Here is a 25230-nt window from a genome sequence, read left to right as displayed (position 1 = left end):
CTTAAAGGAAATGAAGGGTTTCAGTTATTTCAAGTGCTTGAAATCATTTTTTTATATTCAGTTATTACAGACTAATACGGAAATGATTTTTCACTCAGATATAAATAAAGTCTCAGATATGATTTTTAAAAGCTTTTTTCTAACCCCTGAGCCTTGTTTTGTGACAGCAATCATTCCCAGAGAGTAGGTGTCATTTTATTCCAAATGATTGATGTCTTATTTTGAAAAGAAACCCTTCAGATTCATATGATAATGCTGCTTTCTGAACCCCGCCACAGAGCTATTTTTATTTTGTGTTTGTTTTTGTCTCATGCAAGTGAAGTTTCTCGAGCTTGTGTAGCGTTATGCATAAAGCCATATGGTGCGTGCGTTTTATTACTCTAAGAGGAGAAGAAGTGTCGAGGGCAGCAGACAGACTCCATAAGCCTCTTCTGCTACACAAAAGGCAGCATGTGCTGTCAAACTGTCAAAACTTCTACTTCAAGGATTGTGATCGGTCCGCTGTGTGAGGTTCTCCATCGCTTTTTGTCTGCCGTGTTTGTGTACAAGCCCGTGTGTTCTGTGCGTGTGCCTCTCTGTGCGTTTTCGACATCTGTGTGTGCACATGTCCTTTTTTGTTTGCGCATTTCGTCAGCTGGTCCACATTTGACTGCGTATACATGTTTGCGTGTGTACATCCAACATGTCTGCAAACATTACACTCTGATCCGTTTCACTGAAGTCTGCGGCTCTTATTCTGCACGTCACTAGACCTGATAAATGGAAATATGCCAGGGCAAGAAGAAGAAAAAAATCCCGCTCCACTTCATGAAGCAGGATGATGGCTTCATTGCCCAGGGAGGCCCTTAAGGGTTCCCCTGGGCTCCAACTACCAAACGCTTTAAAAAATCTGCAACTGTGCTTCGCAATTACAGCTCGGAGTAAGTGAGCAGTGGTTTGTCTAGTTGAGAATAGGTAGAATTAGCAGCAATTACTACCTGCTGCAATTGTGTTTGCACTTTGTAAGAAACACAGAAAGAAAGCAAATCATCAAGCTTATCTTACCGTCTCTGCAGCTCTTAATTCTGAATTATTTAGACAGCAAGTGAACCCTTTAAAGAATGGGGCTGTCAGCAAATATTGAGATTGTTTTAATTGTACTTTACCGTTAAACTACAAACGCTGTGCAATTAAAAGGAAATGAAATGAGGGGGTGTGATAAAGTGTCTATATAGAGAGAAAAAAAGGGTGGGAGACATTTTTAATAGAGACACCACATGCAGCGAGCCAATTAAATAAAGCCGTAGAACATTCAATTTCCCCTTCTAAGACATGTTATTTATTTCTTCCAGTCTCTGTGTTATTCTGCTTGACACCTCCGATGCTTGCTTTGGGTTTAAATTTGTACGCCGCATTGGTGAGAATATGAGATGTGTCATATTCTCAGCAGTAACAAGTGTTGTGGCTCTTCTGGGACTTGTGGGTTATTGAGATTCAAGCCCTTAAATGCAGGGCCTGCTAAGTCTCCTTTGATTTTTGGGAACTATGCCCTGCACTACAAGAGGCTGCTTTGATATGCACATTTTAAATGGAGAGAAATCAATCGAATTGAACACCTAGCTCTGCTTTTGTCTTGAATTCCTTCACGCTTGCAAGAAAATATTTGAATTTACACATACCTGTATGAATCTCAGATCTATTAAAACTATGCTTTTGGTTATTCTCGGGTTATTGAAAGATAGCAATAAATATACATACATGCACACAATGGACTGGCCTTCTGAACGTATTATCATGTAGTCTATGTTTCTGCATATTTATAATCTCTGTCTGTTTTGGAGAGATAGATGGAGGAAGGTTGATAACTGTAATTAAAGTTGCATAAACCTCTATAAAGTATGCATTCAGAATCCGAGACATTAATGTTAAAGACACATTTCCCAAGAGCTCTCTGCGCAGTACAAGCTTTAACTTGTATAATGTATAACCCTTAATATTCTTTATGTAAACCACTTTTTAAAAACTATTTATAACCAGTATTTTCAGCAATCTCCATTTAATGTATTTGCATTCAGTAATGACCTCTCTGTGCAGTCGTGACAAGTGAAGTCCATCTCTAATGCATGGGATTAAAAATGCATACCTACTCACAAGGGATTTAGAGCAAACTATACATGCAGGTACTGGAATACAAAAGGCAAATCATGCACTTGAGTCACGAAATGCAAAAGACAACACCACGAATACAAACAGTCATTTAAGAGAATTTGACATATTCACCTTTTTTCTTGTATTTAAAACTTAATACCGATCATGCACACATATTCTGCCTCTCTCCTCAGTGGAGAAAAATCACTTTTATTTATGGATTAAAGCACCAGTTTTTAGGATTCAGGGGATCGATTGGCAGAACTCAAACATAATATTCATATTTATGTTTCTTTAATTTTAATTAATTACTAGAAAACTCAGTATTGTTGTGTTTTCGTTTGTCTATGTAGATATAAAGGACTTAATCTAAACAGTGGGTCCCCTTCATAGACTGTATAAAATAGACACATTTACAGCTGAAATGAACAAAGAAACCAAAAAAGTTTTTGTATCAGGCTGTAAACATGTTTATTACTGCTATAAAATCGGGCAATTTAACTTGGGCGTCAACGGGAGTGACTCGCTATTGGAGACGGTCTCAAGTGGGCATTTGAGGAACTGCAGTTTTTTCGCACTTCAGCCCCAGAGGTTGCCGTTTGGTCGTCTTCCACGGAGGCTTCCATGCTTTACCACCATGTTTCTACTGTAGCCCACAATGGATAAACCAAACCATGGATCTAGTGGGCGTGTAGAATGACGGTCAACACTTTTACTGATGGTTAACAAGTTTTATTTAATGACTCCATAAAAATAAGAATAAAACATTCCTTGGCCACCTTTTGAGCCCACCGTAAGAGCAACAAGAAGGAAAAACAATGCCAAATATTAGTATTAGCACAATTAAAAATTAAATTAGATAAGAGAACAACAATGACCACTTATATAATTGACATTATAATTTACTGTTTTTCATTTAGCGTTCCACTTTCTACTTCCCGTCACTATCTTTTCAAAATAAAACCACCTGTCCCACAATGACACTGGAAGTACCTTTTCAAAATAAAAGCAACATACTTTTCACAACATAGTGAAACACCTAGGAAATAAACAAAAATTTAAAACAACAAGCTATATAATACACCACAATGAACTGGCCCAAGGTAATTTACAGAACTTATTGAGGTGTTCAGGAGTATTCAGTTGGTTTCAGTCTGTAACCACACTGCTCGATGCCACTAAATGCTACACACTGGACCTTCAACTAATAAAGTTAAAGAACAAAATAAAACTTTAAGTAAAAACGAATATTCTGTTGCAACCTGAGCGTGACTACTATCCTCAGGAATTTATTTTGACAGTTTTTGCATCAACCAGTAGCTCGCTCTACTCCTGCAGGGAAAAAAGAGCCAATAAAAGTCCAAATAACAACTAAGGTAATTTGTTATTGAGTTATTTCAGCCTCTCTTGGTCAAAGGATGCATCCGATGTCAATTAGCAGAGGGATATTGATTGAACAGGTACAGAAAGAGAAACTGTAGGAAGTTGGTAACAAGTATTCCTCTCAAGGCCACACATTTTCTCCAGATCATTTCTTGAGATTACTGATGCAAGGCAGCAAAGTGGTAAGATGGATCTACTGTAACCTTCACAATGACTGGGATAAACCTCCAGGATCACCAATAATTCCCCAATTTACCTTAATGTGTGGCTGCAACCTCTAATGACGTATTCATTTGACTGATTGTTTCAGTGGCAGTTGTAATTACCAAATGTCTTCAGCCAGGGGCTTTGTATTTCTCACAGGCGAGGGACAGACTTTGTCTCAATTAGCTTTTCGGTTTTATCTCCTCTCCCTTTCTCTACACCTCACACCTCAGTGGCGCTGACAAGGATGTTTGTACCTGCTATACACAGCGGCACTATCAGTTCAATCCTTGGCATGACTTTGAAGATTAGTCACCGAACCATGAAGAAGCTTTTGAAGTGTTGGGGATTCTTTGAAGTTTGCGAAGCAAGGTTTTTTCTTCTTCTTGTCAATGCGTTACACAAAGTTTCTGCTACCTTTGAACATTTAGCCGGGCAATAAGAGGAGGGAGCAGTCACAGGCATAAACATAACATGATGGAGATTTGTATCATCAAAGTCCATCTGAGGGGTGTTTCAAACCAATGTCTCCGGCATCCTACAGGTCCCTTCACGCCAAACTGTCAGTGCTGCTTTCAGTGATTAACATCTTCTTCTGTGGGAGTTCACTGAAAGGAAAACTATGTGGATACTTTCCGAATTATTTACACAGAGATGGAAGAAATATTCTGATCTTTTACTTGAGAAAAAGTAGGACAGTGATCAAGTCCTGCAGCTCTATGGAAACAATGTAATAATGACTAGAAGTAGGGAGAACTCATAACTGTCTTATACTGTACAAACATTTTAGTGCGATACATCATAAAAAACTGAAATAAAACACAACTTGAACTTGAAAAAAGTGTCCACAAGTGAAAGACTGATGCATGTGTTGTAACTATTGAACTAATTATATTTTTAAAACCTCCCCTGTCCTCTCCTCTCTGCTCTGTGTAAACAGCACGCTGTTGAGTTGTAGTTTCAACACATTTTTTGTCACATGTCCACTGGTCTTGGTTGATTCACTAATGGCTTCCCAGTTGCATCGAGAAGTGCATAATTCATATCTTATACAGGATCTGGTTAGTGCAAACAGTATATTAGTGATATTTCATCAAAATCACTTTACATGTCTCGTTTAAAATTTTCATAATTTTAAAGCTTAGTTTTGGTTGCTTTTCCTGACAGATGTGTTCATCACACATGACTTGATCGGTAATCTTATAATCAGACAATTGTACTGTATTGTTTCTGAGTGTCATTAATGCCTCATGCTACATCACTTCTTCCTTCGCTTGTGTAATAATTACTACGGCCACTAGATGTCAGCACCTAACAATAAACATTAATGTAGCAGCCCATTTACTTTAATAGCCTTACGACTACTAGAATGTGGAGCAAGCCCCTTAACTCCTCCCATTGGCTGTTGACTTCAATTCAATCACGTGATAACATTCGACCCGAGCACCCTGTTTGACCAACAAGTGTTTTAAGAGACTAAGATTGTGTAAAATGACTTTGTCAAGCCCTGAATACCAATAGCTGTGAGATGCTTATTCCTGTTATGTGGTGAACGATGAATGACTAGAATAAACTTCTCATCTATTTTGCACTTGGCAGGAAAATCGCTTATGAATAAAAATGAAATGACATTGGAAACAGCAAAGCAGGAAAACCTGCTCATTGAAGCCTGATGGCCACATAAACGAGATTCATAGCCAGAAATTTCTTGGCCAACTCTGCATGTGTAGGCTGACTTTCCCTGGCTGCTTACCTCAATATGAAATTAATGAATTTGCGGTGACTTGATTGATTGTGTTGCTCGAGGTGTGAACGCGTGGTCGAGGCAGCTGCACTTCACAGCAGACGTGGTGCAACACCACCAGTGGAAGTATGTACACAAACCCAAGGCGGGTGACGGGCCGAACGTCTTCTCATGAAACGGTTTCAGCGGCAGGCGGTGCTACAGGCAAGGACAGCTGCTGCTGGACGAGGCCTCTGCTGACACATAGGTCATGGCAAGGCTACAGATGGCTGACCAGCCCCTCTGTGCAGCACCACCAGAGAAGAGAGGCAATGCCAAATATGTCATCCCTGTAACCTCTTGGAAATCCACTCAAAAACACAACATTCATATGCATAGTCCACAATATGAGCAAAGAGCATAAACTTTGAAAAATTAGCTTATTTTGATGACACTACACAGATAATATTCCTGCTCTTCTGCATAATAACTCCATAAACGAAACCTGTGAATTTTAAGGTCATTTAAATTCCACTGAGCTGTTGCCAAGCCTTTGAAGCCAAAAAATTGCCTGTCATCCTCTTACAATACAGGCTATTGAGCACGGCGCGGCTCACAGGGGCGCCCATAAATAAGAAATATCCTTCTGCAAACTGTTAATTGTGCGAGCTGAGAACAAGATTAAATTCAATGTCCCCTGCTCTGACAAAACATACTGCTGTTTGGCTGCATGACTGTTTTAGATACTGCAGCCGGGGCAGGAGTTTGTTTTCAGTGCAGTCAGACACTTTTTAAAAGTGTAGATTAATACCCGTAATGAAGAGTTGGGACTTTGTTTTACTTCTCCTGCAGAGTAGATGTTAATACATGCTAATTTGCCCCCATTAAAAATTTGTCCCAGCTGCAGCTGCAACTTGGAGCGCTAATGATGACACATCCAGATTTAATGAGGAGAGCAGAACGGTCAACGGCCAAATACATTAGACCCACCAAATCAAAGCATACCTCAACAAAATTTTAGCATATTTAAACACTTTAGTTTCAGTTTACATTCCTTATTAGTTCTCCATATGGATTTTAATGTCCTTTGATGGTCATTATTGATTAAAATGTTGTCATAAAAGATGGGATATTCATGCGCAGAATTGCCATAGTAAGCAACAAGTGACGACAGTGTCATATTAGTGGTGTCCCACATGTCTAATTGTTTTGTCCTGTTAATAATTAATGAAAGACTTCTTTGGTGTTTCTACCCACAGAAAGTAACCATATTCTTTGATTTAAGCAGCTATAATCACATTGTTTTTCATTAACAATGAATCATATGACTGCTTGTATGTGGAAGGGCACTTTTTGTAGTAATGAGCCCACAGAGAATCAACACCTGACTCTATAGTGTCTTCCAGTTCATTATTTTCAACCTGCAAATTGACTGTTTTGGTTGTTGGCAGCAGACAGACACAGTAAGTGTTCATAGCTGGTGATAATAATATGTTAGCGTTGTGTTTACAGCTTGTTTCCACACCCCGCAAGTGTTGAAAAAGGAGTAATGGCATGTTTAAGGCGAGATACTATAGGAACATTTTTTTTTTTTTTTCATGCACTGTTCAATTTTTGCTTTCATAACATGTCCTCTTTCAGACTGGTGGAAGGAAAACATTTAAAATATGCATTTAGGTGTTTATTATATTGCACTTTGTCTACTTGAATTTCTCATTAAGTCAATAAAAGTTATAATTGGATATGGCCTCATTTGCATATTTAAACTTTCTGAAAATGTTCATTGCAAAAAAAGAATTGTCTTAATGCAAGAAATCAACTATAGGGTTTCATGGTGTTATGTATTAGTTTGTTCTTTTACACGATTCACCCTTTATTGTCTTACAAAATATATGACATTTTACAGTACATATCTTTTTCTCATGCTCTGAGCCATACATCTCTACATCAGAAGTGCTTACATATATACAGCAAACATTCCAGTTACATTCCTATCTATATTCTGAAGGTTTTCACTGAGGGGGTTGTTCATATATCATTCATAACCTGGTTTATACAACATTTTATTTCTAAAACAAGGCAACCTTTGAGTTGTTATGGCTGTTGACAGTATTCTCTGATTCATGGTGTGATAAAAAGAGATATCCAACATTCCCTTTGTAAAAACCCTTGACTCCAATACGTCAACAAAATCAAACAAGTTTCAATTTTGAACCTGGCTTTATTCAGATTTCTGTTCTGGAAATGAATGCAAATTAGCACATATTTAAAAAGATAATGTCTCATTTACATATTTTGTGTAAAATTTCAGAAAACTTATAATAAGTATATTATACTACTATAAATATATATATATATATATATATATATATATATATATATATATATATATATATATATATACATTTATATAAATGTTATCAGCTGGGGAAGATTCATGGTGATATCTATTAGTTCACCTAATGTCGCCCCTCAAAAAGGACACACACAACACTGTACAGTTTGGATGTTGTTATGACAAAACAATCTGAAGCAAATCTAAAATGTTTGTTTATCTGTGTATTTAACTACATACAGTCAGTGGTGGAAAAAGTATTTAGTTCCTTTAAGTTGAAGTACTAATAACACACTGTGAAATTACTCCACTACAAGTAAAAGTCCTGCGTTAAAAACTAAATAAAAGTACAAAAGTCTCAGCATCAAAATTTACTTAAAGTACTAGTTATACAGAATGGACCCACCCATATTGTTACATATATTCTAAATATATTATTAGATTATTTTATTGATACATTTATATCATGGACCCGGCCCTGGATAAGGAAAATGGATGGATGGATGGATGGATGGACATTTATATAAGCAGCATTTATTTTGTAAAGACAGGGATAGTTTTAACTACTTAACATACTGTTATGAGGTTTAATTAGGGGACAAAAATTCCTTTCAATTTACATTTATCATGATTTTCATGTTAAATCTCGACCTGAAAAGTAAGTAAAGCTGTCAGCTAAATGTAGTGTAGTAAAAAAAAAAACAATATATGCCTCAAAATGTAGTGCAGCAGAAGTATAAAATTACATAAAATTGAAAGTAAAGTATACGTTACATTCCACTAAAGTTATTTCCTACAGGTAGTTTCACAGTAGTTTCAGTCATTGCAGTCAAAGTTTTGTTATTCTTATAGTTATAGAAATTCTGCTGGCATAAATCTGTGTATAATAAAGTATGTAGTGGGTTTGCTGAGCACAATATTGTATCAGTCTCCAGACCCTCAAGAAAGAATTAACTGGAGTATGGCTAATACCTTGAGAGTTGAAGTGAATAATAGGCATGAAAGTTGAAGAAAATTGAGTCTGAGAGTGAATGTGGTTAGCATGGAAACGTATACGTGCAGAGCTGAAAAAGTTTATTTACAGTTTTTTTTTCCCAGTAGAGTACTTCACTACACTCTGTGCTTGTACTTTTCCATTTCCATTTAGCGATCCTTCATTTACACTCCACCATGTCTCCGTGATAATCATTTGCATTCAGAGCATCTGATGAGTGCATGAAACGTAGCATATTGCTATAGCAACAAATAGTATATGGAATAGTTAGACCCAGTGCCACCTGACCTTCATTTGTTTTGCTACTTGTACTAGGATGAGGGATGGTAACAATCTCCCACCACTGCCTTAGTGTTTTGTTGATTTTATCCTAAAAAGACATATGCCTGATGTGCTCATAAACACACTTATTGTGTTTGGTTACACAGAAACAGATGCTATTTGTCTGATTGCCCATTTTGAAAAGCTGCGGATATTTCGCTGCACCGTGGAGAGAGAGTTTTTAAATATCCAGTGGAACTACAGTATGTTCTATAGAGGGGAGGAAGCTTTCAAAACAATCATGCAGAGTGGGTTTTATGTCATAAAACACCCCTGTGTTATCCTTCCCAATCAAATTGGATTAAGAGCAGACAGAGATTGATCTATTCTGCGCTCGACAGCTCACTGTGTTTGACCAGATTAGTTTCAACTCTGTGCAGCTGTACACTGCCATTGAAAGAAATGAAATCTTGTCATTGCAGTTGAAGTGTTTCCCTGTCCATCACAAACAGCCGACTCCCCCTGGACAATAACAAATTCTGCTCATATATCATCCCATGTCTGCCGTGCCCCGGCACACAGGAGCTTCTCCCACCTCATTTTACCCATTTTCCCTACTGCAGGTGAATGAGGGCCAACTGAGAAATGGCTCCATTTGCATCTTAGCTAATTGTATCATTGCTCGGGGCTTTCTGATAGTTAATTTATTTTTTGGGAGTTTGGAAGGAAGAAGAAAAGGTTGTAGCTGCAAAGCACATAGCCACTATTTGTAGTGAAATTAGGTTTGCTACAGGTAAGAGCAGACTGAGAAATGCTGTTATTGAATTTAGATAAAATGTATGAGGTTCATATGGTCTAGTCTTTCTCCCAGGACTGTAAATAAACAGTGAACCGCACCAGGTAAAAAATGATTTCTAAAGTTATTATGTTATATTTAAAGTTGCCCTTTCATCCAAAGAGCCAGAGTGAGAGTAGTGGTGGTCTAGCGAGCCAGACGATAAATGAAGAGAGGGATCTGCGTTAAGAAGGACAAAGCAGTGAGGACTAAGACCTTATTTTTACAGTGGTTACATTCTAAAGCACATATAAACACACAAACACCTCCACACAACACTGCAGGAAGGTGCTGCCTTGCCGGATTTTGTGGGAATGGAGCCGAACCACACACTTCATCCTCCCCATTGTGCCTCATGGCCCTCTGTATGTAGTGTGCAATCAAATGGACTGAGCGACAGCACTCAACAATGAAGCACATAAAAACACACTGCAGTGTAACAAACCATTTCATCCCAGGTCGTCGACTATTGCTGCTTTGTATCATACAGCCGATGCCTTGTGTGTCAATATCAAACACTGAGGGGTGTGACAAAGCACCAGAATTTGACCTTTTCCACCAGGGAATGGGCTGCAGACTCTGCACGCTGTTATTGGCAAAGGGTTTAGACATCCTAAGTGGGGCCCAAAGGCTTATTGGTGACGCCCAAGGACGTCCCAAACACAGCAAAATAAGAAGAAAAGAGAAAAATCCAGTACAGCCCAGGAGAACAGGGAAACCCCTAATTCTTATTTCCTAGGAGGGAAAGTAAGCAAGTAAAGCTTCTTATTCTCGAGAACATAAGAATTGGAATATGTTCCTACAAGTTTACAAACAATATTTCTTTCTTTGTGGTCTCTTTAGCTGCTGAATGCTTTAATATATTAGCTAGCTACATACTTTGTAAGTATGCCATTTAGTGCTGCGCAGGTAGTGTACGGGGAATTCAACTGAGCTTTTATTTTGAAAAACTGCCTGCTGCAGCTGGAAGTATGTCTCTTCAAGCTACAATTATCACACAAGAAATATAACTCTATAATTCAAAAGGGGAACATTTATTTGGCCGAGATGGCATTGGCTAATTGCAGTACAAAAGGTAAAAATACAAAAAAAATTAAAATGAAGATGATTATCAAAGATGTTTCCAACTAAAACAACTTGGGTTCTATAGCTTACGGTAGTATACATTAGCATACAACATTTAACCATATAGGTTTAAAAAGTCTCTCTCTATAGAAGTGTTGTTCAGAGAAAATAATCCCTCAGTTATGACTTGTGATAGTCATAAATAGTGATGCTGTGTAAAAGTCCCATTCACTGTAATTCATTTATGCTTTTACAGCGCTTCAAGCACCCTTGGCGGGCAAAATTAGAGTTGTTTTGCTTCCTTTTATAGACCCACTTTGCTGTAGCTGTCTACTTACTGAGCTGAATTCCAGCCCAGTGCTGTGTACCTTGACTCATAAAGCCAAAGGGCAGCAACTGATTGAAAATGTGGAGGAAAATGAGGTTTTATCTCTCCATCGTGAAGACTATTTTTCAAGGGGCAGGTTGAATCGTGGATATGGCATATAATTGCTTTAAGGCCACTATCTGTTCATATTTAATTAAATTTCTTTTCCCCTCAAATCGGACATATTGTTGTGACTGCAGTTTGTCTTTGCGGGGCCCTCTGACTTCACAAAAGTGCACAAATGTATGTCTGGTTGCACCAACAGAAGAGTTCTGCAGCCTTCAATACAAATAGCGGCATTGATTTACAAATAGAGGGAATTTATTTCTCGGTTGTTGCCGTTGCTTTCACCGGCAGAGAGACACATTTTAAGACAAGATATAAATGGAAGGAATCCATGAGGCAATTATTCCACCTCTGCAGTACATGGCAGCAACACCATTGGAAAAGGTGTATCAGGCTACCTTTCTCTGTTCTGTCTCACTGAGCAGCTTCTCCAGCCTTTCCTCAGCCCGTCAAGCTGCCTTGGCAACAATCAGAGCAGAGTGGCTGAGGCATGGCGAAGAGAAATGTACAGTGGTGGAGTGGTAGGAAATTACAAAAGGAATCAATTCAATGAGTTCCCTCCCTCCATGAAAAAATGTCTATAAATCAGGCAGGTGGCCGGACCCAAACAACAACCTTTTAAGAGCCTGTCTACCGAGACACAATGCATTGCAGAGCGAGGTACAACTCGGTAATATACTATTCTACTAAATCCTTTCTTTTTTCCCCCCGCTCAACCACTTTCCCAGCACAGCAGTGCTGTCAACCACACGACCTTGGTGCATTTCCCACTGACCTTATCCATATTTCTTTATCATTGGCATGAGATCAGGATGCTTTTTCATACCACAGTAGAGGCAAGGCATGCCAGGATTTTCTTTAATGCCACAAGAGCAAAGTGTTTCATTCCAAAAGGAGACATCCACCTTTTGAAAAATGTGACACCATTTCTGACACGACCACGCTGGCATGAAAAGCGAAAATGAAGACTTATCTGTCTTCTGCTCTTTACTGACAAAAAGGCAGTACTGTAGAAGCTGTAATCATTTTTAAAGAGCAGGCTTTGAACACCAGGTCATCATTTTTTCTCTCTAAAAGCCGTTTGTAGACTGCATTTCTGGGATGACGCGCTTTCTTTTTTTTTTTTATAACAAACGTCAAGTCTTTGGAACAATTATTTTGCCAATTACACTGGTGGTGCCTATCACTTCCTGTGTTGTATCCCTGTGTTTTTCTCTCATGACGCTATCACCTCATAGGATGAGAAGCTTAATGGAGGTTGTAAATAAACTAAATGGCAAGGTCAGCAGGAAAACCACTGATGGAATAAATTAGTGTCCTCCTCTAAAGAAAACAACAGAGAAGACAACGTGAAATATAACAGTAAGAAGCGGTAAAAGGGCTCCATGACCGTTACCCACACCTGATTTATCTGACGAGAAAGGCAATCTAACGCTTCCTCTCCTGATTTGTCATGTTCCCCGTGACCTGTCCACGGACATCAATACGGTATGGGTGTCAGACTGTGGGTTTAAACTACCGTTATGTGGCCATTGTGGAGCTCATTTGAGTTAGCACATGTATGTTCGTGCAGGCGCCACATTAATTCTCAGTGTCTGCTGCTGATAAATGTCAAGGCCACTTGAGAGATGGCGAGCTGCAGTTTATTCCCACATACACACACACACAACAACACATGGCAATGCAGCACTGTAAACAGCGACACAAACCCGTAGTGGATGCTGAATCGGATTATACTGTACGTGATGTAATGCTAAAAACATGTGCTGCCAAGTGAAATAATATGTGTTTATCCATGAATGAGCAGCTGAATGTCTAGCATGATCTCAGTCTCAGGTGTAATGGATGCCTGACAGAGAATCTCTCTCCCTCTCTCTCTGTAAATCACATGGCTGCTCTCGCATTTCCTGGTTGACTGGTCAGTTTCCTCACACTGTAGGTACAGAGCGGGCGACCTCACAACAGAATTTAACCATCACTCAGCTTGTGAATTACATCACCTTGCTGCATTTTCAACATAATCTCATGCCCTGCTATAATTAGCTGAATAAACCCATTATAGTGTAGCACTTCACAATAAAACTACATCGTGTAATTGCAAAGATACCGAGGCCACACAGTGTCAAGTCGGGGAGGCTCAGCTGTAAGCATCTACAGAAAATTAAGTTGGATAAACGAAGGGAAAAAAAGGCTGACAAAATGTGTGTCTGTGTGTGTTTGTGTTTGTGTGTGTGTGTGTGTGTGTGTCCACACGATATTCCAACAACATCAGTGTTACCTTGGTTACTAATCCTATTTACTGAGGATTGGATCCATTATTCAGGTTCTTCGTCTCAAAGCTGAATAGTTGTTATCACTGTGTGTCAGGGACAGAGACTCAGAGGAGGCAAATATTGAATATTCAGTGTTTTCTTCACAATATTTCACAGTATTTAATGCACGAAGTGTAATCCATTTTGGAATATAAACTGTAATGAAAACCTGGATTTCTACAGCTATAAAAATGAAAATGATGTGTAAGAAAAGAATCAATGAAAAAAGCAAATATGTGGGATTCTGCATGTCTATAAACTGTGATTAAATATAGGATCAGAAACAGTGCATCCTTTCCTTGGGAGATGTAATTTCGCTGATCGTGCAGCCAGTCATGTTTCATAAAAACCAACATTCAGGTGATGAAAAGGTCACTTAGAAATAATTGCAGGGGAGGCCTACAAAAGCTGAGGGTAATGTGCGCTGATAACTTGACAGCACAAAAAAGTCTGAATAAAACTGTAACATGAATTACAGCCTCCGCATTCTGTGATCAGTGAAACGGCACACAAAGCATTAGGGATGCAACAATATGGGTATTGAGATAGCAAAGCTTTCCCACTGACAGCTACTGTATTTGGTTTCTCACAAAGCAGAGGAAACTGCTGCGACATTCACATATTGTTGCTCCTTCTAATTCTCCCACTCAGCCGGCATTTCAACCGTGCAACAAAATGTGGCTTAGGTAAGCAGTTGACTGGCCAGTGACCTTGTACGTAAATGAGATAAGGTAAACCTTCATCAACAAAAGCCTTCATCAACAAAAAAGTGCCTATTTAAAATAAATTGATTCTGACAGTTTAATTCAAGTACAAACCTTGTATTTTATGGAGCCCTAAAGTTCATTATTACACAAAGAAATAAGACATTGTGAAATAAATAATCATATGTATAAATAAGCTAGTTTTATCTTATTTTTGTATATATATATTTTTAGTTCATAATACTTTTAAGTCTGTTTTTATGAATTAATGACATTGTACCTTGATGTCCCAGATGTACGATAATTATAATATTTGTATGCTAATTTTGCCCTCTGTGCGATTTACTACAAAATAAAAGATGGATACATTTGTAGGCATGTCAACAAGTAAATGCATTATTTGTAAAATTACACATTTAGGCTTTTTTGTTATTGTGTGCAATCATTTCCCTCAAAATGTGTTAATTTTAAGCCACTTGTACAATAGTTTAAAATGTCAAATCTGGCAACACTGCTGCTGGCTAACTAGCTAGCTCCTGTTAGCTAACCTAGAGACACCAATGTGTGTGTTTTTGCTCTACAGAGTTAGCTGCTAAACTAGTTGCTAAGATACATCTGATTTAGCCAGTTAATTTACCCAAACCAGTTTAGCTAGTTGCTTGCTAGGTAAAATTAGCATGTTAGAGTCAAAAAAAAATGTGTTGTTTGTAAGGTGTGTTTATTTACTGAAGCAGCTTGACTTATTCATTACTCTAGCTAACAGGAGCTAACATGCTAAATATGTTACAGTGGCAGTCATGCTTTCTACACAAGCTACTGTACATACTTTCTCAACTAACTAGCTTAGTGTGAATTCAAAGTGAAAAACCTGTGTAAATAACTGCCAATTTACCAGTTAACTGTTGTATTGTGTACCTTTGATAAGCATTTTAAAAAATCACAACTCTAGGGAGCAAAAACAGTGTTTCTTTGTGGTTTCCCCTCAGCTAGCGGGTGGTCGTTGCCTGCTGAGAGGCTGAGGGCATTTAAGGTAATATGAAAATAAGACAAAATAAAAGTAAAAGTACTCTTGTTTATTTCCTTAAATAATTTGACAGTTGAGTGGTTAATTTCTTTACTTTCCTGTAGGATTACTTCTTTCACAACGTCTTATTTCTTTGATTTAATAATGCAGACTCTTGGGTTCCACAGTGTTTAGCAGATATAGCTGAAGTTAGCCTGCCCTAAACCTCTAAAGCCATGTCCTCCCCTCCCCCCTCTGTCTGTGTCCCAGGAGGGCTACTGGAGGAGAATGACTGGTAAACTCCAAACCAGCAACGTGACCAACAAGAATGACCCACGCTCCCTAAACTCCAGAGTCTTTATCGGCAACCTCAACACAGCCATCGTTAAGAAGACCGACATAGAGGTCATCTTCGCCAAGTATGGCAAGATAGTGGGTTGCTCCGTGCACAAAGGTTACGCCTTCGTACAGTATTTGAACGAGAGGAACGCCCGAGCAGCTGTGGCGGGAGAAAACGCTCGTATCATCGCTGGACAGCCTCTTGGTGAGTTTTTTTTTCTTTCTTTTCATTGGAAATGTCTGTATTGCTTGCTTGCATTGCAGATGCAATCATGACCTCATGAAGGGCCAATGAGATTCAGCCTATACGCCACTTCACAAAAACTTTCCCCCTTGAAATACAGAATGTTTCGTTAAAGCCTGTTCTTTGCTGGAGGAATGGATTGTCTCTCTTGGGAACACAAAATGCCTCGGGCATCTCTCAGACTTTTAGTTTAGAACCTCCCTGGGCTCCTAAATGCTGAAGTGTCTGTGTTTGTTGTCACGCTGTTTTGGAGAAAATCCCTGCTGAATCCGTTAACTGATCCACTAGTGAATGTAAGCACAGTTTGATTTTAACATTTACCAGGCAGCAACTTGCAAAAAGTATGTCAAAGTTCTTGAGACACACTACTCGGAGCTGAATATGTTAAGTGGCATGAGATGCTGCTGCAATATGCTGTGCAAGCATTGATTTCCTACTGTGCATGCACACTGAAATGGGTTACTTTTTTACATGTTGGCTGTAAAAAATGTTTTTTATTCATATTTGTTTGGCTCAATTAGAATTGTTTTTGTCGGTGAGGGGCAGCGTCTTGAGCCTTATGTTGTTAAAACATGTTTGTGATTCAAAGTTACAGCGGAGCTCGTTCCATGACACAACTGCTTTAAAATCAGATTTTTTAAATAATCATGACCGGATAATACTGCATGCAGGCAACAGACCTTTTGATTAAAATATTTGAAACGTGTTTGGTGTTTCAACTAGGGAACCTGGGGTCCAGAGTGTAAAGAGTGCAAATATCACTGGCTGTCAGTAAGTTACACGGATAAAAATATCAGCATGAGATGATCAAAGGGAGCAGTGCATGATGGAAGTTAAGTGCAGAACTGGCATGGATTATTATGTGAATGTGGAATATTTATAAAGTTGATATTTAGCATTTAGGCTCAGACTTTGTCAAACCCCATATGTCTCTCTTCCACCGGCATGGAAGGGATTCCGTTACAGTTGACGCTTTTAATGTTGAACTTTTTGGAGCATTTCGACCAAAATAAATTAGTTTGGAACCTGAATAAAGTTGGTTCCCAGCTGGACCTGAAGTTTGAACCATGATACATAAGTGGTTGTGTCCTCGTCTTCAGGTTGGAAAGAGACAATAGAAAGACGTAGAAGACTATTACGTGCAGTTTGTCCTTTGTTTTTGTATAATATCAAATATCTGTGAGAACAGAACAAAATGTTGCTGTTAATCAATGCAATCAGTCAAGTTACTGCTACTGCTTTCCTCTGTTAATGCATTATGCAATGCTTATTGTTGATGATGCATCTTGATTTCAAGGGTTCCACTAAAACTAGTGAAACGGAGTTTGGATTTAGTGGTGTGATGCCACCAGCACAGGTTGCTGATGTGGGCTACCTTTTAATGTGCCAGAAGTTGTCATATTGACAAATGCCACCGCAGCCGATTTGCATAAAAAAAACTAGTTCAAGGTATACAGTGAGCCGTGTCAGGATACGTTATTATGTGCAGTGAAACGCAAGCCACAATAAGTGCCTCCGTGCCGTAATTTGTGGTTTTGACACACAACCTCTTCTGCTGTTTATGTTGGAGATTTTGTTGGACAAACGGTCCATTCTGTTGTTTAGGTAGGAGATCTTGTTGGCCAGAGCAGGTTGCTACTTTTTGATGTGCCAGAAGTTGTCTTAATGACAAATGCTGCCTCAGTTGCTTTGCATAAAATCAGACTAGTTTAAACTCATACACCAGACAGGACTGGCAGAACTAGAAGAAGACCAGCAAAAGAACAATTTTTTTCTAAGAAAATGAACACAGCTGAAGTAAACAATCCGAGTTCACGAGCATTCCGCAGTAAAAATATGAATCAGGCTTTTAACTCTTCTGTAAATGAACATTCGCTGTAAATAATTTGTAGGATAAAAAAGTGAATATTTACAGACTACAGAAACTACAGAGCTCCTTTTAAAGGTCGCTGTGTCTCCCCTGCATCAATAGGACAGGTTATTGGCCTGCCTTTTCTTTCTAGACCACATTTATCAACCTAAACATCAAACCTATAATCTGCCTCCACTGTCCCAGCCTCTTCTAAAAAATCCATCTGACTGCTGAGCGACCTAAGTGCTTTCTTCATTTGCTTCCCTATTGTTAAGATGATGGATGTCTATAATGGCCTGTCTGTTTGGATAGGTGTTTAATGTAAAATATCACATGTTCACGCTAAAAACTCATCAGATATCAGTGAAAATGTTAATGAAACATTCTGTGCATCTTAATCTATTGCCTATCTATATTCTGTAAAGACAAAAAATCACCAGCACTTAATGATGAGCTACTGATTAATGGCGGCTAATGTGTTTTCGCAAAGTCTTTCATTAGTTTCATATTTGGCATTATGGATGTGGTAATCAGCGAATAAGCAGAAAAACACATCAGTTATTAAAACCTAGTCGCAAACCAGGACCATTGCCAGTCGCAGCCAAAACCATCACTGAGCACTCTACCATATCCATAATAATGGTGTTGGTGATTTATTTGTTACTTATCTGCAAATCATTTGACCCTCTTCACGTGTGATTGCTTGTTTTTGGTTGAGAAGGCAGACATAATAGAAAGTATTTTCATTTCTCTGGAGTCAATCCAAGCCGACCTCGCAGCAAAGCAACCCTGCCCTCATTGTTATCACTCAATCTGCAAGTCATGTGGCGGGCGTATGACCGGGAGATACATCCTTAATTGACAATTAAGGACACCCTCAGTCTCATCCTCTAAGCTGATGCTTTTTATATTAACATGGCGGTGAAATGAATCAGCCATATAATGATTTCGGAGTTGAGGAATGACCTCCGCACAGGCTTTGTCTTCCTGTTGGAAAAACGTTTCATTAAAGCGTTATTACCTGCAAGTTGATTGCACCTCAATTTCAGGGATCACATCTGCAGGTGAGCTGATATTTCTGTGGTGCTGGAGGAGCTGCATGCAGATGTGTTGGTGCTTTAACAACTATATATGGCTACTGAGATCATCCAACAAAGAGAGAAGCAGAACATGTGGCTGTGGAGGCAGAGGTACATTTGAAAAGCATGGTTTTCTGCTGGCAGTGGTCACTGGAAAAGAGGTCAGTGGAATAATCACATCATGCTGCAGCTGCACAGATCCACCTCGGCTGCTCAGACGCACTGGTGATGACTAATCTGTGCACTCAGTGATATGCAAGGGTCGAAGGTCGTAGCCTGCCGCCACCACAGAAGATAAGACTGTCACTCTGTGTGTGTGCAGGGATGAAAAACAGCTGATGAACAAAAGGACAAAATTCTATAATAGCACAGCTGGCAGCTCAGTGAAAAAAGTGGATGCTCCATTACCCTATCACATATGAATAGGACTTCACATCTACGACTGTGAGGATGGCAATCATTGCGAAATAGCAGTGCACCCAGTTCTGTTCTGAACAGTGTATGTGCAGTGTCTACGCAATTCAGAGCTACATGCATGAAGCAATGTCTCTAAAAGCACTTGAGGTAAATGCAGATGTTGAATATTCAGCCTTGCAGAGCAGCAAGAGGAATAATTCCTCTATTGTCTCTTGTATCCTTTATAGTGCTAATTGGGACACTTTTTGCCATAGAGAAAATCCACATAGTATACTGCTTTGGCAGTTACCATATCACACAGAAATAAATAGACTTTACTGGAAATACATGCAAATATTAATCAAAGGATGATGGGCCACATCTGCCAATGTAAAACTCAGTAACTTCAACAATATTAAATTATTAAATCTTTGGGCCAACATTTGACTTTTTATTTTGTTTGCTTTTTTATTTTCTACGTGAATTGCATTGTTGGATCAAAAACTGATCAGAAATTGTAAAAGAGAAAATTAAAATAAATTAAAAAAAAGCCAAGAATACAAATCCATATAGTATAATATACTTTACTGGAAATACATGCAAATATTAATCAATAATAATCATTTACTATTGTTTGAGCTTCCAACATTTTATATTTTTTTGGTTGCTTTTTTATTTTCTGCATATTTAGGTATCTAGAAAAGCACTGCACAAATTGAATGTGTTGTTGTTGTTATTATTATTATTATTATTATTATTATAAATTCCATTGTGGGATGAAACGCTGAGCAGAAAGAATAGCACGAAAGTAAATATTGTTTTCTTTATGAGTATACTTGCTTTTTTCTCTTTGTGTATCTCTCCATGGTGCTGAAACATTTAAACCCAGGCTTTTCCCATACTTGGTACTGTAAATAATTCAAATATGTATAGCATACTGTTTTAGCTGTTGTTATAAAAGGACATGTTATGGAAAACCCAGATCAGAAAACATGAGATTCAACAAGCCGTTTAGGTTTGGCTCCCATTTAAATGTAAACCTGTTGTAGTGTGAACCTGTGAATAAGCACAATACGTCCCCTTCTGTAACTCTACTGGACTTAATACTAGACATGCAGGCAATCCTAGTGTAGTGTAGTGTAATTTACATGGTTTATCTTGACAGATAAACTGTATATCTTCTTAAAACTTTATTAATCAATCTCTTCCAAACATATCACAATGAAAATAACATGAAAAACAACAAATAATAGAGGATTGTGTCTGAAAACAAAAGTATTCCAATTGTATGGGCGACCAATTAATATGGTGAGTATGTTGAAGCAAAATTCAAACTTAAGCGAGTTTCTTTTCCCTTTCCTATGTGCCTTGAATGGTGGGTAGAGAGCGTTAACCACGGATCCAATTTTTTTTTGGTTTGTTATTTTGATGCCCATTGTCTCTGTCCATGGTGCTGAAACATTAAAAGGCCTTGTTGCAGTTAATTCTGCAATGTGTATAAATATGCTTAGTCTTGAGAGTTAGTATACAGTAAATAAATACACTAGAAATTATACTAGGCATCAATTAAACTATTAAGCTATGTATTAGTCCTTAGTGTTTGTGCCTAGATTTACTACTTCCACACCAATTGAAGTCCAGTATTACATCTAGAATTTCCCTGGAGTTGTCTCACCATTGCCCACTATTAGTTTTAAATGCATGCCAAGCTAAATCTGCATTTTTAGCTAATTCGTCTGATTAGACTTCTGCTCAGTTGGGTGGAGCTCACAATAAAACCACTTGCAGTCATCTGAGGTCAGCGGCTGTGTTGTGGCATAAGGCAGGATAAGTAGAAATATCTCCACCACTCACTTGCTGCTGTTGTTGTGTGCTCCCTTCCCTTCCCTCTGGCTAAAAGCTGACTGGGGGAATTCCTCGTGACACAGTGACATGATGATTGCTGGCATCCATGAACCTCAAATGCATCTGAGCGTCCCTTCTTCACCCACTGAGATCTGTCTGCTGTATCTCTATGGCCTCGCTCTTCACTGGACTCAGTGGGCTGCCACAGAGTCAAAAAGTGACAGATTGTTTTGCTCTCAGCTGTCTCAGCATGAACAAAATCTGACTAGTGAGCTGCTGAGTCTCCAAATCTGCATGTATACAACACAATGTATAAAACCCTCTATGCTCTCTGAACACCCAGTGTTCTATGTTGCAGTTAGCTGAAATGAGGTGTTTGAAAGTTATAAGTCTCCTTTGATGAATTTGCATCAAATACTTTGCGCTGCATATCACTCTTGCCCTTTATATGGCAGGATGTAGATCTATCTTTTCTTGTTTTTCTCATCTACAGAGGTGGTTGTTTCAACTATGTCCTGATGTGGCACAGTGTGCGTCTGCCTGTAGGCAGCAGATGCGTGTGATTGGCAGCCGCTGATTGAAGCCTTGATGGAAAAGGACAATGAAAGAATAACATCGCACATTTCTCTCAGAGAGGCCATGTATGAAGACACAAGCTGCTGTGCAACCTGTGAGCAGGGGGAGAGAAGAGAGTGAGGTTAATAGCAGAGAGAGGGTGAACTAACAACATCTCTGGAGAGTCTGTCTGGTAGCAAGCACACCTGATAATCCTCCCGCAGGACTGTTTTGAGTAGCCCGACCCTCCCCGTAGAGATCTGCATTCGCTTCCACCTGGAAGTTTCATGGTGAAGGTCCATCCCATTACAATATTAATGACCACAGTGAAGGATAATGTGTGATGGATCACCAATCATACTGCCTCCAAATGGCATTGGCAAGAGTTAGGCACATAAATAATAAAGTGATTTAGATGCAAAATCCATCCTAAGCGGATTACAAAGGCAGTGGCACTGCAATCAATCGTCATTTTGGGCCAACATGATGCATAGCAAGGAGCACAGGATGCAGAACTGAAGTATATCGGGAAGAAAGAGAAGACAGGTAGAGTGTGCAGGGAGTTAAGTGTGTAAAATCTTGGCAGTGTGGAAATACACCGACTGGAGGCATATGTTTTATTTGTGGATGCATTGATATCTGGCCAAATACAGTTGGAGCAATGTCATTTTGAACTATTTTCAGGCGATCCTACCACTGACTTTGGCCGCATGCTGGTTTCTGTTCTCTTAAAGGCCTTTAGACTCAGCGACTTTAGGCAGTCCAATTTGGAAGTTGACAATTGTTTGAGAAATGTGCTGAAAACTTGATCAATGCTTCATCGCTGTGTTGTTTTTCCTCACTTTCTGCGCTATGACGCCATGTATGCTGGTCGACTGCCATGTCTGCAATATGATTGTTCTTATTGTTCGATTTTCTACCCACGTTGAAAACCAATTTCCCTTTGGGATAATTAAGCTAATCAATCAAACCAACCCATCAGAATACGATGAGAAATAATGCAGAATATGCTGGCGAGCGAGGATAATGCTGACGCAAAACAAAAAGGGCCTATATTCAGCAGTTCATGTTGCCCTACTTTTGCTAACCGCAATCAGCTTCACAAGAGTCCTCCATCTTTTTATTTATTTTCTGTTTCTGTTTTCTCATTTTTTTGCTTACATTGTATTGCTATGATTAACCAGGCACTCCTTGCATCGTCTGGCATGCCTCAAAACTGATATTATATAGTCTGAGAATAGACTGAAGAACTCCGCTGATAGGTGGATGCAAACTGTTACTATTGCTTTTACTATTTGCAAGAGAAAATCTGCATTTTTTCAGACATATAATACAATTAGAAAGAAGAGTGTGTTCTAGGAAAATGACAATACAACCCCAGTTTCAAAAAAGTTTAATTTGTTTTGTTTTCAATTAACTGGGAGACATTTGTTTTTCTGTAAATATATACACTCATTCTGGATTTGATGCATTCTGTTTTGCATCCCAACTTCTTTTTGAGTTGCGGTTGAATATTTACTTACCATGCACCAAAACATGAACTTCCATGTCCTCCATTGTTTCTGAAAACATCAGCAAATATGTCTTAGCTCATGAACTCTGAGCTTGCAGAAAATTACCACTTCCAAGGTTATGAATATCTAGAGAGAGGGGTGTGCATATGGACTCTTCTCATGAACACGGTAAACACGAGTCTATTTGAAGGCAGCAATGCAATAGACTTGTAGGTTTTTACACTAAAAGTGGCTTAAAACAATAGCTGAACATTTCAGGAAGGACACTTATTTGATTTCTTTTACGATTACTGCCAATCTGTACGTTATGTATGAAGCTGTAGCCATCTAATGAGCTTAGTTTGGCACAAAGAGTACTTTTACTGAATTAAGGGATCTGAAGCCACCACTGCTGTTTCAACTAATACCAAACTGTGAAATTCATCCACTACAAATAAAAGTCCTGCATACAAAACTTACTTAATTAGAAGTATCAGCATCAAAAGGTACCTAAATGAGAAAAGTAAAAAAATACTCATTATGCAGAATGGCCTCATACAGATTGTCATATACAGTATATATTCAAAATATATTATTGTATTATTGTTATTATTGATGCATCTATGCATTTAAAGTTAGGGCTCATTTTAACTACTTAATATACTGCTATGAGGTTTAATTAAAAAAAAAAATGTCTAATCACTTTAAATGTATCATGTTTTTTATGTTAAATCTCAACCTGGAAACTAACTAAAGCTAGTGGAGTAAGAGTAATATAAAGCTACATAAAAAAGAAATCACAAGTAATGTACAAGTACCTTAAAATTGTACTTAAGTACAGTACTTGAGTAAATGTACTTAGTTACAATCACACTGGAAAAAACAGGAACACCGCTTACATGGATCTGTCCAAAAGTATAAAATCCTGCAAAAAGCAACCTTAAGCTTGTTAATAAACACATTATATCTTTTTATAAAGTCATGGAAAAAACCATTAGACCGCCCTTTTTCTTCAATTTCTTGTTCATTTTAATGCCTGGTACAAGTAAAGGTACATTTGTTTGGACAAATTTAATGATAACAACAAAAATAGCTGATACGAGTTTAATTTAGGAGCTGATATCTAGCCATTTTCCATGTTTTTTTTTTAAATAACCAAAATCATTATCAAGAAAAGCATACCATACCAAACGATATACCAGATTGTAAAAGTCTGTGGCCTAGACGTTAGGAATTGGGCTTGTAACCTGAGGGTCGCCAGTTTGAATCCCAGGACTGAAGTACCCTTGAGCAAGGCACATAACCCCCAATACAGCTTCCTGAGCGCAGTAATGTGGATGGGTTAAATGCAGAGGTTGAATATCCCCATTGTGGGATTAATAAAGGATAAATCTTAATCTTATCTTAAAAACAACAATTTGTGGTTTTATGGTGGCTGTTTATCGATATTCTCTTCTCTCTCTCAGCAATAAAGTGATTCACCACATTTACTATAATGTTAAACTAAGGCTTTGAGTCAGGACTCAGCTCCAAAAGTTAAAAGTGCAGCATCTTTTCGCTTCCAACCCCTCTGTTATATTCAGGTTAAAAGGCATCCTGGAGCAGGAAGGAAATATGTAACTCATATAGACAAAAATGAGGCTGTAAAGTAAATTGCAACACTTCCTCACAAAATACATGAAACTCTCTAAATGCTCTGAATATCACAGGCTTAACATTATAAGTGAATACCCGAGGGGGATTTTTTTCTTTAATGTCTATCCAAACCAATCCTCCTGCATTTTCTCCACCTGGCTGCTGTAATTCTCTCTATCATTCCCCATTAGTATTCACAGGCTCGCTTTCACTTTGAAATTTGCATAGATAATTCCAACTATGTCTACAATAACTGCACAGCTCAGTAACTTTATTTTGAGAGCCAGGTTCAGAGGCATGAACAGTCATGAGTGAGAGGCCTTATGGGTATTGCAGTATGCAACTAGATGGGCCAATTCTTCGTGATCCATTGGACTGAGCCGTGCCAAAGCTAACCCCAAAAGGCCCCCTCT

General features: G+C 38.5%; 1 protein-coding gene across 4 annotated transcripts in view; it reads left to right on the top strand.

The window, feature by feature from the left end:
- Window positions 1-25230, top strand: part of LOC131961781 (RNA-binding Raly-like protein) — a 125002-nt gene that overhangs the window by 41169 nt on the left and 58603 nt on the right. For 3 of the 4 annotated variants that reach the window (XM_059326672.1, XM_059326670.1, XM_059326671.1), the window contains exon 2: window positions 15650-15923. In XM_059326672.1, coding sequence (XP_059182655.1) covers window positions 15668-15923 — 256 coding nt within the window. In that variant the 5' untranslated portion in view covers window positions 15650-15667. Of the gene's footprint in view, window positions 1-15362; window positions 15407-15649; window positions 15924-25230 lie in introns of those variants that run through there. The other variant, XM_059326669.1, reaches the window with a different exon arrangement.

The sequence above is a fragment of the Centropristis striata genome, chromosome 23 (assembly GCF_030273125.1).
Source record: "Centropristis striata isolate RG_2023a ecotype Rhode Island chromosome 23, C.striata_1.0, whole genome shotgun sequence".
In the NCBI taxonomy this organism is placed as follows: domain Eukaryota; kingdom Metazoa; phylum Chordata; class Actinopteri; order Perciformes; family Serranidae; genus Centropristis; species Centropristis striata.
The sequence above is the reverse complement of the archived record's forward strand: the minus strand, read 5'-3'. Positions and strand labels throughout refer to the sequence as shown.